The sequence below is a fragment of the Coregonus lavaretus genome (genome assembly GCF_964263955.1).
Source record: "Coregonus lavaretus genome assembly, chromosome: 12".
NCBI lineage: Eukaryota > Metazoa > Chordata > Actinopteri > Salmoniformes > Salmonidae > Coregonus > Coregonus lavaretus.
In genome coordinates this window covers 16,244,015-16,258,350 of record NC_139999.1, presented here as the reverse complement: position 1 = coordinate 16,258,350, position 14,336 = coordinate 16,244,015, and the positions used below count along the sequence as shown (strand labels likewise).

Genomic DNA, 14,336 nt, shown 5'->3' with positions numbered 1-14,336 from the left:
TAAAATAAGATACTCCATCAGATTCATATTTTCGACTCTGGAGCCGAAGTGGCATCAAATGAGGCTGCGAGTGAACGTAGAAAATGGCAATGGCAGGGTGCTAGTATTATATTTAAGAATATGATCAAACACACAGCAATCTAGACACATAAAAATCAGAGAGGAAAGCTATCTTACCTAACACCATTAGCTCAGCGCTGGAATAAATAATGCCATGTTTGTTTTCAGCTACACACTGATACATCCCGGCATCTGACAGGTTTAATGCTGCTATGGAGAGAGCCCCGTTTTCGATTTGCACCCGGCCCTGTGGACGACAAAGCAAGCAGATCTGCATATGTATCGCTGGAGCAGACTCTTATGTCCACAGGCGCAAATGCAATTACTTGTACAATATGAAGAGACAAGAGAGGGGAAGAAAAAACACTTCATAGCACCCTGTTCTTGTATGTATGCTCAGATTGGGACTAGGATAGGGTGAGGGGGTAGAAAATGCTGACCTGCAGCTTCAATAAAAACAAAGAAAGTGATGTTGTCAATACCAGTAGACCACTAATAAGCTATTCTTCCCATGGCCATCAAGTTGGAAAAGCCACTAAAACAAGTCAGATACATTTTTCTGTTGATGTCTTACTCTGACTGAATTTGAAACCTATCAGCTGTTCAGAGATCCTGAACCACGGCACACTATGTGGAGATGCTGATGTGGTTTCACGTGCAGGACTCCATACATACCTCTGCCATTAGGTTGTCTCCATTCCTCAGCCAACTGTAGGAGGGCTTGGGCTTCCCGTTTGCCTTACACTCCCAGAACAGGTTCTCCTCAATGGACAGGGCGCCGTCGATCATTGTCTGGAGCCAATGGGGTTTCGCTATGAAAAGAGGGAATATGCAGATGTCAGGGACAGGGATTCCAAAGACATAATGACGATTAAAAGGACAACGGAGCCAAGACTGAAAATAAATTGTTATCATGGACCGCTGACATAATATCAGCATTATAGAGTGGCGCACAATTGGCCCAGCGTCGTCCGGGTTTGGCTGGTGTAGGACGTCATTGTGAATAAGAATTTGTTCTTAACTGACTTGCCTAGTTAAATAAAGGTAAAATAAAAAATAGTTTGAATGAATATTCCATCATTCACCGAACGGCCAGGACAGTAGAGTCAGGGAAATCAAGAGGGGGGGGGGCGGGGTATGCCTCTTCATCAACAGCAAATGGTGTGCTGACTGTAGCACAGTGGAAGTCTCGACCCATTGTTCACCCGTCTTGGAATGCCTGATGGTCAAATGCCGACTCTTCTACCTCCTGACGGAGTTTTCAGCTGTTTTCGTGACTGTTGTATACATCCCACCTCAAGACAAGAAATATAACAAGCTGGCACTTAGCGAACTGTACGAGGTTATAAACAAGGAGGAAACTTACATCTGGAGGCTGCCTTTCTTGTCGCCGTTGATTTTAATTCTGCGTCATTAAGACACGTGATGCCCAACTTCCATCAACATGCCTCCCTCGCCACTAGGGGCAATTAAGTCCTAGACCACTGTTACTCTACCCACAAGCAAGCATCAACAAGGCCCTCCCTCGTCCGCCATTTGGCAAATCAGATCATGACTCCTAGACTCTGCCGATAACATCAACGAACTAACCACCTCCGTCACCGGCTTCATAAGGAAATTAATCTGCGACTTTGTCCCCACAGTGAAGGATTGCTGCTTCCCCAATCAAAAGCACCTGGATTAACAGAGGTTGGCGTTAAACTAAACGTCAGGGCTACCGCACACAGGGCTATCGCAGATAACCCTGAGGCTACGGCTGAGAACAGGAACAAGTACAAGAAGTCTATGACCTCCGCAGAGTCATCAAATGAGCAAAAAGACAATATAGGAATAAGGTGGAATCATATTACACAGGCTCCGATGCCCACCGCATGTGGCAGGGGCTACAGTCCATCACGGATTACAAAGGAAGACCCAGCCATGATCTGCCCAACAATGCCTCTCTTCCAGATTAACTCAATGCATTTTATGCACGCTTCAACAATAACAACACCATACTGTGCGTGAGGGGCCCCACCGACCCAGATGACTGGGTGATCTCGCTCTCTGAGGCTGATGTGAGAAAAGGTCTTTAATCAGGTCAACATTCCAGGGCACGTTCTCAGAGCATGCGCAGATCATTTAGCATATTCACAGTAATTTTCAACCTCTCCTAGTCCCAGTCTGTCATCCCCACATGTTATAAAATGCTTCATTCCTGTTCCCAAGAACTCTAAGGCTTCATGCCACAATGACTACCGCCCTGTAGCACTCTTCTGTAATCATGAAGTGCTTTGAAAGGCTGGTTATCGCACACATCAACTCCATCATCCCAGACACCCTAGACCTACTCCAATTTGCATACCACCCAACAGATCCATATACGATGGAATCGCAATTGCACTCCACACTGCCCTCACCCACCTAGATAAGAGGAATACCTATATCAGAATGCTGTTCATTGACTACAGCTCAGCGTTCAACACCATTGTCCCCTCCAAGATCGTCACCAAGCCTGAACACCTCGCTCTGCAACTGGATCCTGGACTTCCTGATGGGCCAATCCCAGGTGGTGAGGGTAAGCAACATCACCTCCGCCACGCTGACCCTCAACACGGGTGCCCCACAGGTGTGTGCTTAGTCCCTTCCTGTACTCCCTGTTCACCCACGACTGCGTGGCCACGTACAACACCAACACCATCATCAGGTTTGCTGACGACACGACGGTGGTAGGCCTGATCACCGGCAACGATGAGACAGCCTACAGGGAGTCAGTGACCTGGCAGTGTGGTGCCAGGACAACAACCTCTCCCTCAACATCAGTAAGACCAAGGAGCTGATCGTGGACTACAGGAAATGGGAGGGGGGAGAGGGGGGGAGCACGCCCCCATCCACATCGATGGGGCTGCAGTGGAGCGGTCTAGAGCTTCAAGTTCCTCTGTGTCCAAATCACTAAGGACTTAAAATGGTCCACTCACACATGCACAGTCCTGAAGAAGGCGCAACAGCGATTCTTCCCCCTCAGGAAGTTGAAAAGGTTTGGCATGGGCCCTCAAATCCTCCAAAAATTATACAGCTGGACCATTGAGAGCAAAATTGTGAAAGACTCCAGCCACCCAAGCCATAGACTGTTCTCTCTGCTTCCACACGTCAAGCGGTACCGGTGCATCAATTCTGACACCAACATGCTCCTGAACAGCTTTTATCCCCAAGCCATAAGACTGCTAAATACTGTAGCTAACAGAATGGCTACACGGACTATCTGAAATTACCCTTATATATACACTGACACTCCAACACACACATTACATGCACACACATTTATACTGACTCTACACACACGCACGCACACACACTCACATACAATCATCATTTACACTGCTGCTACTCTGTTTATCATATATCCTGATGCCTAGTCACCTTACCCCTAAACGTATCTACTTCTATAAATCCTGTATCCCCTGCACATTGTAAATATGGTATTGGAACTAACCCTGTATATAGCTTCCTACTTTCTTGTGTTCTTTTTTATTTATTTTTTTGTGTGTTTTTGTTCTACCTTATGTTATTTTTAGTGCTACATTGATATTGATTACTGCATTGTTGGGTTTGGAGCTTGCAAGAAAGGCATTTCACTGTACTTGTGAACCTGACATTAAAACTTCACACAGCCAGGTTTTCTAACAGATGACCGAGGCCACAGCCAGTATTCGGACTCCAAGCCTCCATTTACAAATGTGGATATCTATTACAACAGCACATTGACTCATAAGTCTCTCTGGATTCCTTCAATATAAAATGGATCACTTACCCTGGAAGGCGATACGACCTCGTGCAGTGTTTTTTCCTCTGCTATTTTCTGCCACGCACTCATACGTCCCTGTGTCTTCCTGCTGGAAATGTGGAATTTCAAGGACAGCGTTGGAGTTCTTCATCTTCACCTTACTGGGAAATGGGACGCTGCTGGTTCTCCTCCAACTTATTTCTGGGACTGGGCTGCAACACAAGGAGAAAAAAATGTGATTAACTGTACAGAATCTTCTACTGTGTAATGGAATTCAATTTTTCTCTAAAGAGGAGGCTGCCAACGCCTTTAGAATTAATGTAACCATACAAATCTGGAAATCTGGCTCTAATCCATTTTCACAGTCTCAAATTCCCACAGCTTTGCCTTCCTGGATGTATGAAAGGACGTTTGATTTTCACATCCTCACAATGTGCTATTGCTTTCTGTACTCCTCTGTGAGTCTGTGATACTTGACTTCAACACGATAAGTGATATCACTAATATTCCAGCATCCTAAGAACAGCAACCTAATTCCGAAGACCTGCATAACAAACGAACACGCGCACATTCACTCCGACTTACTTTCCCAGTGCGAAGCATTCTAGTTTTACCGTGGATCCCTTTGCAGCTGGAACAGTGTCAGGGAAATGAACTTCTATTTTGGGTTCGTATTCACCCATTGCTCCTATGAAAGGGAAACAATACACAAACAGCATTTTGGCATCAATGATTAATGGCACACACACTTTACGCCCTGGAAGACAAGGCTCAACAATAACATGTGCCCAGAAACACAAAGGTTTTTGTGTGTGGAACAGAAACGATCACTGAGAGGTTGGTAAGAGGGAGAGAAATGGAAAAGGTGTATTAAAGATTCAAAGAAGAATACACCTGGGGGAGGGGATGGTAGGGATTCATCTCCTGTGGAGATGTGACTTCTTTTCAGACTGAATCTAATATTCAAGCTGCAACAACTTGACCCATTCACTTTTCCCTTTGAGGAGGCAAGGTTACTTTTAGTCTTTTACCACGTACAATTAGCATTATAGAATATCTGGAAAGAATGGTCTATTGTAGACTGTGTATAGTCTGCCAATGCTTCATACGTTGAGCGAGGTATACTATTGATGTTGTAGCCTACTGTAGCGCCTATCTCTTAATAAGGGACTTAATCTGGGCAGTTTGTGCAGTCTGATCAGCGTGTCTGTTAACATAAAGGATGGGATCTTACCGTCATTCCTCAGGACCAGCGGTGTAGGAGAGCTGAGGACTTTGCCCTTAGTGATGCTATTGTTGACCACACAGGTGTAGTTGCCCACATCAGAAGGCTCCACTTTTGCGATGTACAGACTTCCTGTCTCCTGGGAGATGAATCGACGACTATCTTGCTGGACAAAGTAGGGGTACTCATTGAAGATCCACGCAAATGTGAGCTCTAGGAGGGAAAGGAATGTGACAGTGGTAAATACAGCAGTAGTACTGAACAGTAATGTGTTTGTAGACATAGTAGTCTACTTTGAAAATAGCCCTTTTAAAAATATCATTTAGCATGTATGCGAAATGTTTAAGTGTAGATATCTCCCATTGATGAAATACTGTACTACAAAACAAAATAAACACATTCTAAGCTGATAATGTCAGCATTTCACACAATTTCCTTCTCCTTTTTAAAGTTTCCTTTCAAGTAGATACCAGGCGAATACAGCAGAACAGCTATTGGTGCACAAGAAAGAGCGTCAAAGGAAAGAGAGCAAAACTAAATGGATTACAGTACCTCACTGGCACTCTCGTGACACATGCCCTGTCCTCTACCCTGCGTGACTGGGGAGAGGGCTTTCCAGGCTTGACTCATACATGCCATGCTTCTCCTCAGCCAACAGGCCTAGCATAATTAAGAACACAGAGCGCTGCCACACAGCATTACTGAGTCATCTTGAAGAGAGCACAGATTCACAGGCGCGAGGTACTGTACCAACCGTGATGTGGAGGCGAGAGTGTGTAGGGAGCTATAAGGTGTGTACGCAACGTACTGTCACTCATCTCCTGTCCCCCTGGGAGCAGAATGACTTGCAACCTTGGCTGCTGGGATCACGCTTTGGCAGTCGGTTCACTGAAGCCAAAACAAATTCATTCTGATGAAGCAACTCTGAGCTATGTGGCCGTAATGAACAGTGATAGCACTTGTCAAGCAAATACAAGTCAAGAGGAAAATGAAAATATAGTGCAACAACCTCTTCCTTATTGAACACAATGGCTATTTATGTAACAAGCACAACGTTACAAACATGCCATAGCTACAACACAAAAAGAAACTGTCCCATAATTGAGCCCTGGAGAATAAACATATATTTATGATGAAGCAGAGCCCTAATGCAGTCATTTTTGCTAGCAACAATATTTTATTTGTGGCCATGTCTATACATTTACATTACATTTACGTCATTTAGCAGACGCTCTTATCCAGAGCGACTTACAAATTGGTGCATTCAGTTGGATAACCACTTTACAATTATTATTATTTATTTATTTTTTCTTCTGGGGGGTGGGGTGGGGTAAGAGGGGGGGGGGGGGGTAGAAGGATTACTTTATCCTATCCCAGGTATTCCTTAAAGAGGTGGGGTAGATATAATGTGATTAGATATAATGTGCCATTTGAGAGAACATCTATTCCAATATTTGAAGCAGCTGAGAAAGAATAAAGACCTGCAGGGTTTTCTTATAGTCAGTGGATAACGATGGGCCCAACGAGTTCAAGTTTGTGCGTGACATTCATGCTTCACAATGCAATGAGAGCAGTGCTACGCTTACTGGTTCTTATTCACTTCTTCAAATAGGAAAACAAAACAAAACACAATACTATGGTGACAACAACACGCCTGGCATAAGATCATTTCTGAGCGAGAGGCTGTCGCATTGTGTTTCACACTGGCTTCACCAGGCCATTATCACCTCCTCCAGCTGTACAGGACTGTATACACACACACACACACACGCGGGTTCGTGCACACACACACACACACACACGCACACACGCACACACGCGGATTCGTGCACAAGCACACACGCACACACACACACACACACACGCACACAAACCTACTGTAGGCACACTGTGTACTATACAAAAGAGAGGAACCTCTAAAGGGTCACGTTTAAAGGGATACTTTGGGATTTTGGCAATGAGGCCCTTTATCTACTTCTCCAGTCAGATTAGCTTGTGGATAACATTTTTATATCTCTGTGTCCAGTATGAAGGAAGTTAGAGATAGTTTCGCGAGCAGTTAGTGCCAGTAGCAGATACTCATAGACTTCCAGTCAATTGAGCTAGAGCTAGTTAGCAACTTCCTTCAAACTGCACGCATAGACATAAAAATGGTATCCACAAGCTAATCTGACTCTGGGGAAGTAGATAAAGGGCCTCATTGCCAAAATCCTGAAGTATCCCATTAAAGTGAGTAGTGGTCCTTTGTAGCTCAGTTGGTAGAGCATGGCTCTTGTAACGCCAGGATAGTGGGTTTGATTCCCAGGACCACCCATATGTATAATGTATGCATGCATGACTGTAAGTCGCTTTGGATAAAAGCGTTTGCTAAATGTCATATATTATGGTCCTGCAACAGGGTCCGCCTGTATGTGCAAAGTCCATTATTCAATACCAAGGAAAGTTGAATTGAGTAGGGTTGCGATCACACACACTTCAATAGCAATCTCAAATGTGCAGAGTTATTCATCTGTACAAGTTGAAAATAGCATGAAAGACAAATAAGATATCCCAGAAGGTATTTTGTTTGTTTTTTCTCTAGGGTATAGAATAAATTAGTTTGAAACATCCCTTTGAATTCTGCATTCCATTTGAGTTGGGATAAGTTACAATTGATTATGTAAGCCAGGTTTTAAAATCACTTTGCTGGGAACGTATTGCCTAAGGATCAGGTTAAGCCTCCAATTTGAGGAAAATCTTTTCATTTGCCACCAGATTTGCCTCTAATTGAAGGAAATAGTTCAGAATGAAAAACAAACAGAGGCCAAACAAGCACAGCTTTATTCTGCAGACATCTGTGTGCAATAAGTTTCATATGAGGTTGCTAGCTAGAATGATCGCTTTGAGGGCTAACAAATAAGGTGTTATGAATAAACAGATTGTGAGCACACCGAATAACTTCTGTATATTCACTAAAATACTGCATCAAAGATTTTAATGGGATACAGAGGAGCGGTACCTTTTCAGTTAATCATAGATATCTCTAATAAGGAAAAAACATACCTCCAGAATGCATGGGTGGTCCACATAACAACACCACTCCTTGGCCCTCTCGGACATTGACAGCACTCCGTGCCATTTGGGACTTGAAGTTATCTAGGTCTAATCAACACAAAAATCAAGCTTTAGTGTTACTACAGAATGGATGAATATGCTTTATAAAGCATAATGGACACTAAGCACTAACCTTAGTAGCATCATGCCTAAATACAGTTGACAACTCAATCAGTATCAGCCAATGTGTTTCCCGCTGTGGTTAGATTTTCACCAACACATGCATCAGTTACATTGGTTTCTTCAAAGCTCTAAAATACATGTGGTGCAGGAAACCATTCACAGGTACAGTGATTGATTGCTTTAGAACACACCCAATGCTATACAATACTTTGAAAGGCAACTGTAACATTGAACATTATTGATGGACTTGAGTATGTGATGTATACCTCACAACACACAGTTGTTATGGTAGCAGCAGGAGATTAACTTGCAAAGGGATAACAAAGAGGGGAGGAAATTGGAGGGACTGAACAAACACAGAGCACATGACCAAAAACAGGATTCAGTGCCAAGAGCAATAACCAACATCATTATTAAATGCAGTGTAATCTCGCACTTAGCTTCCCAATTGATACTCTGGGCGCAATTCATCCCTGCAAATGAAAGGGGAAAAAGCTGCCAGACTGAGCTTGTACCTGGGATGATGAAACGTTACTCTGTTTCAGTGAGTGATGGGCAAACCACTGTACCCATGTGCCTACTGACTGTAGGGCAGCCCCGAACACAAACAAAAGAAAGTCAATGTGACCGTTAAGACAAATTGGGAAAAGAGGACAGGCCACAAGGTGAGTGGCCATCTTCTAACAGAGCAATAGAGAACTAGAACTCACAGCCATGGTGCTGATTCTAAAGCAGGAGGAGGTAGGCTGGCTAGGCTATCTACAGACAGGTGATGCAGGCTGGTTGGAAAGCATAACCACACAGCTGCAGCTGATCATGATGATAATATTCATTTTCAAACAGTGGGTGTTGGAACTAAAAGGTAGGAATCAGTTACGGTAGGGAGAGGAGGCCCTTCTCTACTCCTCTCTCCCTCACACAGAAAGGCACAGCAGGGACTGGAGCTAAAATGCAGCACTCTGCAGACTGGCTCTACCCTGTCTCTAGGCTAATATGTCTCCTCTGCACAGACTACAACTCTGAGAGCCAATAAGAATGTGTCGGGAGGGAAGCCAGGAAAAACATATAGAGGTATCCTATCCAACACCTTGCAAGCTCTTCAGGTTCATTCTATTTCTACCACAAAGGAAGTACTCCCTGGTGTGGTTTCTACCAGTGTTTGATACACTTGTATTACAGTTGTTTTACAGTTGTTCAGAAATTGAATGTAAAGTAAGATGAAGTTGATGGCCATAGCACATCACAAAAAAGAATCACATCATCAAAATGACAATTTAATTGTGGAGACAGGAAATGGGGGAGGCAACCCATCCTTGTCTATGGCAGCTTCTTCATTACGAGGAAAAGCTAGCAGCCTATGCAGCAATCCCCATGTAAATTATCTCCAAGACCACCTCTGTGCATTCAACTACTAGACAAATATCAAGCAGCTTCCCTCCTCACCTAGGCACCACAAGTGAGATTCATTATCCAGCCCATAAGGGTAAAGGCAGTCCATCTCTTAAGGGGAATGAAAGGCTCTCTATCCCTAGGACATGGTCAATAGTGAGACGGCATGATCAGTGAGAGGGGAGAGGTGTCTCTACACTGTCTGTCTGTCGGCTCTCTATACGGTAGGGAATCACGCCAAAGCCTCATATTCACATAAATGATTGTGTCTGGTTTGCAAAGTTGTAAGCTTTATTTGTGTTGTTTTCCTTTCAAGTCCAGATCGCAGACGCTGGCATAGATTGGCAAAGTATCAGTCAATACCGAGTGAGCACAGATGCTGTCCAAGCTGGAAACACAGCGACTAATGAGAATCAATGGAGTCAGAAGCTGCCTTACCCGCTGCCTTACCCATTTTGTTGCATCTGACATTTCATTCAATTACCCCTTAAAAAAATCTATTTGAAGCAAACCAAACAAGAAATCGGAATGCTAAAGCCACAGCAACACACTCACACAGACACACATACACAAACATGCATGCACATATGCAAGCGTGCAAGCACGCATGCGCGCACACACACACACACAGATGTGTTAGGGATAGCCCAATCCCTTACATGCAAATTGCAGATTGGCTCTGCGGCTGAGGATAGTCCCCCATGTGTTGAAGGCAGTGCACTGGTATATCCCCGTGTCTTCATCCCTGTCCAGACTGTTAATGATCAGGTTGCCTCCAGACATGTGACGCCGGTAGTCACTCCCCAGATCAATGAGTGTTCCGTTAAGCGACCATCTGGAAAGACGCAAACACAATCAGCAGCCGGGCCTCTGGAGATGTACACTCGCAAACATTTATAACATGGATCAATTTGATGGGTGCAGGTGGCCATTATTCTGTGAACAACACGAGACAGGAAATATCAAAACATTAGTTTGAATCTTTATGATTCCCTCATGATAAAGACAATTGAATCAAATGAAAAATATTGGATATAATCACACTGTAATTGTTGGTGTTTTTAGCATGAGACTATTCATAGTGTATTGGGTTAGCCTAGCTAGCTGCCTTGGTATTTCAAAGACTGTGGCCTAGTTGTTTCTATTTTACATAATTGTATACAAAATATTTCACATCTCACATTACTGATATAAAATACATTTCATGAGTCATGAGTAGAGCAAAACAGATAATATTTCCAAGTTGTCTAAAAAAATCAATCACCAGCTAAGATACATCCAGGGATATACACTGAGTGAGGTCAAAGAAAGTAAAACATAAAATGTTTTGGACTGTTTACAACTTTAATGATTTGCTGCAATAAACAATTTACAAAATGGAAAAATTATTTTTGTTTTTCCAAAGTTAGACAGAAACCAAAAAACGAAAAAGACAAATTAACAAAGCTGAGAGGCATGATAAGTATGGATTATTTTCCACTTAAGAATGCAAGTAATGGTGAATGATTAGGATGAGACTTTGAGCCAGCTAGTTTGAACAATGCCATTCGGGGACCGTGAAATGACAATTCCAATGATGAGAAAAATACATCTATAATATTTTTCCCCTTTTCAGTAAACTAACGAGCAGAGAAAATGATTCTTCACACAGCCTTAAAACCAGCCATGACTCTCCCCAGACTCCCGCCTGACAGACTACAAAAGATATAGCTGTCTTTCATGTTGTTGACTGCATTATTCATCTATCACAGTGTGGTTTTCACTTAATCAGACTTATTGTGTCACCATTCCAGATACCAAAATAATTTTTTTAATGTTTGAAGTTACAGTGTGTGATGAAGCCTATGTTTACTGGGCGCACAAATATGAATGCAACAAACAAGGAAGTTTGATGACTTATTGAATCTTAATTTCCTTTAAAAGAACAGCTTGTTTATACATGTTCCAAATGGCTCAGTTGATATGATCCATCATGTTACCGTAGGTATACAGCCTATAGAAGGAGGATCTCACATGTTTAATCTAAGTCCTAATATTTATATATTTCTTAATTCCATTGTTTTACTTTTAGATTTGTGTGTATTGTTGTGAATTGTTAGATACTACTGCATGTTGGAGCTAGGAACACAAGCATTTCGCTACACCTTCAATAACATCTGCTAAATATGTGTATGTGACCAATAAAATTGGATCGGATTTGATTTGATTTATAATAAAGAGGAGAAGGGGAGCGGGAGAGGGGGTTGGATGGCTGGTTGTATTCGCAGCCACTCCAGCATATCTGAACTTAATGGGAGAAGACAGTAGGCAGGCTGAGCAGATCAGACACCCCTGGAGCAGATGGCTGGGCTCTGCCTCTGCTGGGTGTGAGGATGTCTATGCACGACACAGCAAGTCACTATGCCAGCGACCCCATCTAGCAGCAGTAGCAGCGCAAACATCTCAAACTGCAAGCCTCAGCTCCATTTGAACAGTGGGACAAGCTGTCAGAGACACCTCTCACCTGCCACCACTAAGTAGCCACCAGAAAAGGCCTGGTATGAAACCCCCCCGAGGTTGAAGGCTAGGTGACAGAGAATGAAAATCCCGTCACATACACAGCATCCATTCCATGAGAGTGGAGTAAACAACGACGGTAGACCACAGTGCTGCTGCTAGTGTCATTTCACCACGACACAAGAAGCTGTGGAGTTATTTAACCTGAACCAGTATAACTGAAATCACACATTGTCCTCATACGAAATAAATCCCAAATTACCAAGCAGTCATCACACTGAGATGTTATTATCACTCCACCAATTAAAGCCCATGCGGACATAACTATCCTTTGCTATCCACTATCCAAACCATAAGTATCCATGTTAGCATAGTCATATTGTATTTGAGTTGTCACCATCATCATCACCATCATCATCATATGCAGTGATGTGTATCTCTCTAACAGTCAGTAAAATGGTTCTTATCAGCTGTGAGGTTATGAGCAAAACCTCATATATGGAGGCAAAAACATAAAATTAGACATCAGGCTCCAATTATATTTTTACTGTGAGAGTATATGATTGTTGCAAGCAGCCTGCTCTGACCTGTATAGCAGCCTGTGCCTTCAAACCTGTTGCCAGCTCAGGACTAAAACCAGCACGACTCCAACACCATGGGAATCTTTCTGCATTCTAAACAGTAATGGTCTCATCTCCTCTTCATTGACCCCTCAAGTCTTAACTCAACCACAGATGAGGACTCCAACTTAAGTGCTTCACAAATAAAGGCAAGACAGTACTTTGAAGTCACAATCTACCTGGGACCTTAGCATTAGTGGAACCTTATAGAGTGAATAGATGGAATTTTACACACCAGACAGTAGGGTACTAAAAAACAACCAAGACCTCAGGAGAATGGTTCCCTTATTTGCTGTGGCTGTCCTAGCCTGTTCCAGCCTCCAGGCCATGGGCTGCTCCTGGTCTGGATGAACTCTGGCCGACCTTGAGGTTTACATCAATGTTGCATGAGGCCTCTTCATCAAATACAGGCAGGGAATCGAGCCATGCTCAGAGTTGTCTCCAGCTGCAGACCTCACCTGGTTTCCCCTGAGGCCACACACACAGGCAAAAGCAGGCCCACACACTCACACTCACACGCACACTCACATGTACACTCACACACACACTCACACACACACTCACTACATGACCAAAGGTATGTGGACACCTGCTCGTCGAACATCTCATTCCAAAATCATGGGCATTAATATGGAGTTGGTCTCCCCTTTGCTGCTATATCAGCCTTCACTCTTCTGGGAAGGCTTTCACTAGATGTTGGAACATTGCTGCGGAGACTTGCTTCCATTCAGCCACAAGTGCATTAGTGAGGTCGGGCACTGATGTTGGGCGATTAGGCCTGGCTCGCAGTTGGCGTTCCAATTAATCCCAAAGGTGTTTGATGGGGTTGAGGTCAGGGCTCTGTGCAGCTATGTATAGTTCTTCCACACCGATCTTGACAAACCATTTCTGTATGAACTTCGCTTTGTGCATGGGGGGCTTTGTCATGCTGAAACAGGATAGGAAGCACAGAATCGTCTAGAATGTCATTGTATGGTTTAGCATTAAGATTTCCCTTCAGTGGAACTAAGGGGCCTATCCCGAACCATGAATAACAGCCCCAGAGCATTATTCCTCCTCCAACTTTACAGTTGGCACTATGCATTCTAGCAGGTAGCGTTCTCCAGGCATCCGCCAAACCCAGATTTGTCCGTCGGACTGCCAGATGGTGAAGCGTGATTAATCACTTCAGAGAACGCGTTTCCGCTGCTCCAGAGTTCAGTGGCGGTGAGCTTTACACCACTCCAGCCGACGCTTGGCATTGCACATGGTGATCTTTGGCTTGTGTGCGGCTGCTCGGCTCCCGACTTACAGTTCTTGTGCTGACGTTGCTTCCAGAGGCAGTTTGGAACTCGGTAGTGAGTGTTGCAACAGAGGACAGATTATTTTTACACGCTACGTACTTCAGCACTAGGCGGACCTGTTCTGTGAGCTTGTGTGGCCTACCACTTCGCGGCTGAGCCGTTGTTGCTCCTAGAAGTTTCCACTTCACAATAACAGCATTTACATTTGACCGGGGCCGCTCTGGCAGAGCATACATTTGACAAACTGACTTGTTGGAAAGGTGGCATCCTATGACAGTACCACG

At 43.8% G+C, this 14,336-nt stretch overlaps 1 protein-coding gene across 1 annotated transcript in view; it reads right to left on the bottom strand.

Annotated features, from left to right (window-relative positions):
* LOC311138428 (contactin-3-like) overlaps nt 1–14,336 on the bottom strand; it is a gene marked incomplete at both ends in the record, with an annotated part of 37,567 nt that overhangs the window by 16,064 nt on the left and 7,167 nt on the right. Inside the window, 7 exons of the mRNA XM_084173110.1 lie at nt 178–307; nt 736–872; nt 3,851–4,035; nt 4,409–4,511; nt 5,058–5,261; nt 8,091–8,189; nt 10,313–10,488. Coding sequence (XP_084029236.1) covers nt 178–307; nt 736–872; nt 3,851–4,035; nt 4,409–4,511; nt 5,058–5,261; nt 8,091–8,189; nt 10,313–10,488 — 1,034 coding nt within the window. The remainder of the gene's footprint in view (nt 1–177; nt 308–735; nt 873–3,850; nt 4,036–4,408; nt 4,512–5,057; nt 5,262–8,090; nt 8,190–10,312; nt 10,489–14,336) is intronic.